Source organism: Nanorana parkeri, unplaced genomic scaffold, assembly GCF_000935625.1.
Source record: "Nanorana parkeri isolate BGI_ZX_2015 unplaced genomic scaffold, ASM93562v1 scaffold29, whole genome shotgun sequence".
NCBI lineage: Eukaryota > Metazoa > Chordata > Amphibia > Anura > Dicroglossidae > Nanorana > Nanorana parkeri.
In genome coordinates, this window is record NW_017306297.1 from 999,709 (window position 1) to 1,004,193 (window position 4,485).

At 41.3% G+C, this 4,485-nt stretch overlaps 1 protein-coding gene across 1 annotated transcript in view; it reads right to left on the minus strand.

Moving 5' to 3' along the window:
- The window catches only part of LOC108795674 (probable cation-transporting ATPase 13A4), a 60,729-nt gene that overhangs the window by 51,034 nt on the left and 5,210 nt on the right, over positions 1 to 4,485 (minus strand). The window contains exon 4 of the mRNA XM_018566970.1: positions 3,396 to 3,476. Within this exon, the coding sequence (XP_018422472.1) occupies positions 3,396 to 3,445 (50 nt within the window). The 5' untranslated portion in view covers positions 3,446 to 3,476. The remainder of the gene's footprint in view (positions 1 to 3,395; positions 3,477 to 4,485) is intronic.

The following is a 4,485-nucleotide window of genomic DNA, read 5'->3' on the forward strand; positions in this document are numbered from 1 at the left end:
CCGAACAGCAGTGAGTAGCCTGCCGGAGGTTCGGCTCAGCCGATCCAGATGTTGGATCGGCTGAGTTGAACTCCTTCTGCACTTCGGGTCAGCCGAACATGCTGAGCATGTTCAGCCGACCCAAAGCCATGCGAAGCAAGTCGATGTACGGTTGGTTTTAGCCGATATACGTCTGAAATCAGCCGTACCAGCCTGAAGTGAATAGCCGAACAGCAGCCTATGGCAGCTTAGTGAATAGAGTCTTAAGTAAGGTGAAAGTCGAGGTGAAAGTCGAAGCTGGCCGAACGGCCGGCCATTGGCCGGTTAACAGCCTGCTTGTGAGAGCTGGGCGGAGCCAGCCATCATCTCACGGCTGGCTCCAGCCACTTGGAGAGATCAGCGTCCCTGGTTACCAGGTAACCGGGGACACCATCTGTCATTACACACTGAGAACCTGGTGGGGCCGCTATGATATCACAATGGCCTCTCTGGGTTCTCAGTGTGTAATGACAGATGGCTTACCAGGTAACCAGGGACGCTGATCTGTCATTACTCTCCTGGATGCTCTAGGAGTATAATACGGCTCCCGGCCGCCCAGGAGAGAAACACTTTCTCCCGGAAAGGTTTACTCTGCTCGATCAAGCAGAGTAAACCTTTCCTTGCGATCTTTTTTTTTTCTGACATGGGCCGCTGGCCGCCCTCAAACAGAAAAAAAAAAGCCAGCATAAGAATGCATAGCTAGATTCCTATTGGCTGTTTCACTTTGCAATAGCCAATAGCAAACTAGCTATTGCACCCGCCCACTGCTGTTGTCAATCAGCAGAGGGGGACCTGCAGTTCTCTTTGCCAAGTTGTGGTGACCCCCAACTGTAAAATTTAGGGATGACGCGAACTGATGCGAAGGGGACCTGATGGAGAACTTCAGGTTCCCTTCTGGTGATTGACAGCAGCAGAGGGCGGGTGCCATAGCTAGTTTGCTATTGGCTATTGCAAAGTGAAATAGCCAATAGGAATCTAGCTATGCATTCCTATGGTGGTTTAAAAAAAAATGATTATTCTGATGGCAGCAGACCCGCCCGACCAATAGAAAACAGTTGGGCGGAGCTAGCTGTTACTGCTAGCTCCACCATATCGTTTTCTATTTTATTTTTTCTACTTTTTTAACTGTTTTTCTATTCTGCTCGGTACAGCAGAGGTACCGAGCAGAATAGCCGAGCCGAAGAATGCCGCTCGGCAGCATTCGGCTATTCACTCACTGCTGTTCGGCATCTATGAGAATAGGCTGAACAGCAGCGAGTAGCCTGCCAGAGGTTCGGCTCAGCCGATCCAGATGGTGGATCGGCTGAATCGAACTCCTTCTGCACTTCGGGTCGGCCGAACATGCTGAGCATGTTTGGCTGCCACGAAGCCAGCCACAGGAAGCCGATGTACAGCTGATTTTAGTCGGTGTAGGGCTGAAATCAGCCATACAAGCCTGAAGTGAATAGCCGAACAGCGCTCGGCTCACTTCACCTCGGGTCGGTTATTCACTTGGCTGCCCAAGGCAGCTTTGTGAATAGACCCCATATTGTTTCAGTAGATTTCCTTCAATATTGCGCTGTATGAAATAGTTTGAAGCATGCATGCACAGTATTATAATCACTTTCAATCTATTTATTCAAGATTAATTGAACAAAAGTTTGGAAATGTGGGCATTTTTAATTAAATTTAAACATGGATTTTTTGAGTACGCTATAACCATTGCTTGGATCTGATTTTTTCAGATCATGAAAACAATCCAGTACTTGTTTTGATGAGACGGACTGCAGTTTTTAATTTGTAAAGAAAGCAAAATAGCAAGCATGGGTATATGTAGTACCAGCATAAGCAAACAGTTACAAAGCTAATCAAAAATACCAGTAAAATCTGATGATCTTAATGTAAAACTGATACTTGTTTGGCCAGCATGAGTCCAGGGACCAGGGGCATTATCCTGACCTATAGACGTCAGATCAGTGACCTAGAGCAAGTTACAAATTAAGAAACAAGTCTGCTTGTTTGATATGAACAATACCACATTTTCACTTCAAACAGTTAAGGCATATGAGGCCAAAAAATACTTTGTACATATATTCCACACATTCCAGTAATTACAGCTACAGCTCTCACAACCAAGATGGAATGTTTTTTTAGCAGCTTTCCTAGGTGACATTCTGCTTAACCACAGAGCTATCCCTAATACTGAAACTACTAGCAATAGATAAAATCAATGTTAGAGTATTTTAGTCAACTCGCTGAGGCTGATTTACTAAAGGAGTTGAGAATTTTCACTCAACCATGAGGTCAATAATATCTGTACATGACTGTCTATTTAAATTGGACAGGGATTTACTTTCTACAGACTGGATAATTGAAATTAAGATTTACACAATTTTTTCAGTGCAAATTGTATTGACAATTGGCATTGATCTACGTCATATTTTTTTTTTTAAACTGTGCAAATACCAAAGCTGGGCTGCAAGACGTAGTAACCCTAAACAATCTCATTTCACTTTGCTGATAAAAGTTTAATGGTGATTTTTCATTATGGGTTGCCATTATGTTGCACATTGCTCTGCTACTAAAGAGGACTCACTGGGTTGATATTCTAAAGGATTAGAGAATTTCCATTTTTAAAAGAGAATGTTCACTAAATTTAAAGCAGAATTGAGCCTTTTCATGAAGTTCAGTGAACAATCACTTTACAAAATTAAAATTCTCTAATCCTTTAGTAAACAAACCTGAGTCCCCTTCTGTAACAGCAAAAACTGCTTTTTTTTTCTTTTTCATGATAGGAATATTGAAGCAAACACTGCTGTACCTTATTTACTAACCTCAGTAAACTTTCACTCTGCAACCTCTACTACTTTAGTAAACAAATGACAATCATTTATTTGTTCCTGATGAGTTACTTGTATCATAACTGGCAATGTTAGTAATAGGCAGATCTTGGTTTTAAGAATGTGCATGCCCGTATGTTAGCTATTCAATACGGTGATACATTCTGGTTACCAATTAGAGTGTAACTTTCTAAATTTCAATCTCAGGACATTGTAAACTGTGTCCCCAATAAATATAAACACAGCCAAATAAAACACTGGCTTTTGATAAAGTCAAGCCCATTTTAAAAGATGTGAAAAGGGTTGGCAATGTGCAGAAAGACTTAAAATCCAACCAAAAATAAACTTTATTTATTATTACATCAAATAAAAATGATTGACTATCCGCTATGGATTGTGCTATGGATTATGAGTCTGCATTGCTTTGTTACAGCATTTTATTGCATGTCAATACGACAGATATTTTTCTTGAAAATAATTTAAAATATGAATTTTAAAAGGCCATGATCCTTAGGATTATTTTCAGTTCAGCAGAAGGTCACTTTGTAAAATATATACCTGATGGCTCGTTCCTCCTTCTCCAGGCCAGATCCATAATATAAGTGCATGTTATAACAAGAGAGATCTTCCTCCAGAGTTCTAAAATCACAGAAAGAGCGAATGTAATCTTTGACATGGCTCGTGAACATGGTCCACCATGCCTCTACTTAAAGTGGAGATGAATAGCATACCTGAATTAATTATGTAGGGTGAGATAGTGATTGTAGTGATTGTAAGCATATTGTAGACATAAAATGAGCACATTGTGCCTCATTTATAAAAGTGTCCTAAAACAGATCTAAAGTGCTAATAGAAAAATTGCTATCAGGCAGGCTTTTATTGCAGAAGAGACGCTGTATGTCTCCTCTGCCATAACAGTGTATGGCTTACCTGCAAGGAATTTTCTTCTGGAGCTACACTGAGTTTGTGCATGTCTCTGGTAGATTACTAGGGGCCATTTCTCTGGTTTTCCATGTGGTTGAAAGTAAATAAGGCTTTTGTGATTTCATTGTCACAGTAACTCCATGCCTCGGGTGCCAGAATGCATTTATGACCTAGTCCCTGGCCAGCCAATCAACATGGCTGAAGAAACCAAAAGAAAACTTGACAGCAACAGAATGACGCAACAAGAAGGATGGCAAGTATGATGTGCCCTACTTTAGGGGCTTGTTGTGCATGCACTATTTTTTGCGATCATGTTCTGGTGTGGGCGATCATGTTCTGGCGTGGCTGCGTTGCCATTGACTTGAATGCACCACCACAAGCCCTCCCATCCCAGAATGCAGGGAGGCTTGCTCTATGCAATCCAGTGCGTTCCAGCCACTAACCATGCTGGAACGCACTGGATTTGGTGTGTGAAACCCCTAAATGGAACACAGTGTATGTAAGTGTTTGAAAACATTTCATTTTAATTTCATTTTTTAAACTGATGTTTTCAATTGCAAACAACTGAAAGTTTGTACATTTTGCCAATAAACCTAATTTGCAATGGGGGTTGAATAATGTTGATTACAACTGTATACATACTCTGTATATATATATATATATATATACAGGGAGGGGGTATACAGGGAGGGGGGTATACAGGGCTCGAAAAATCCACTCGTCC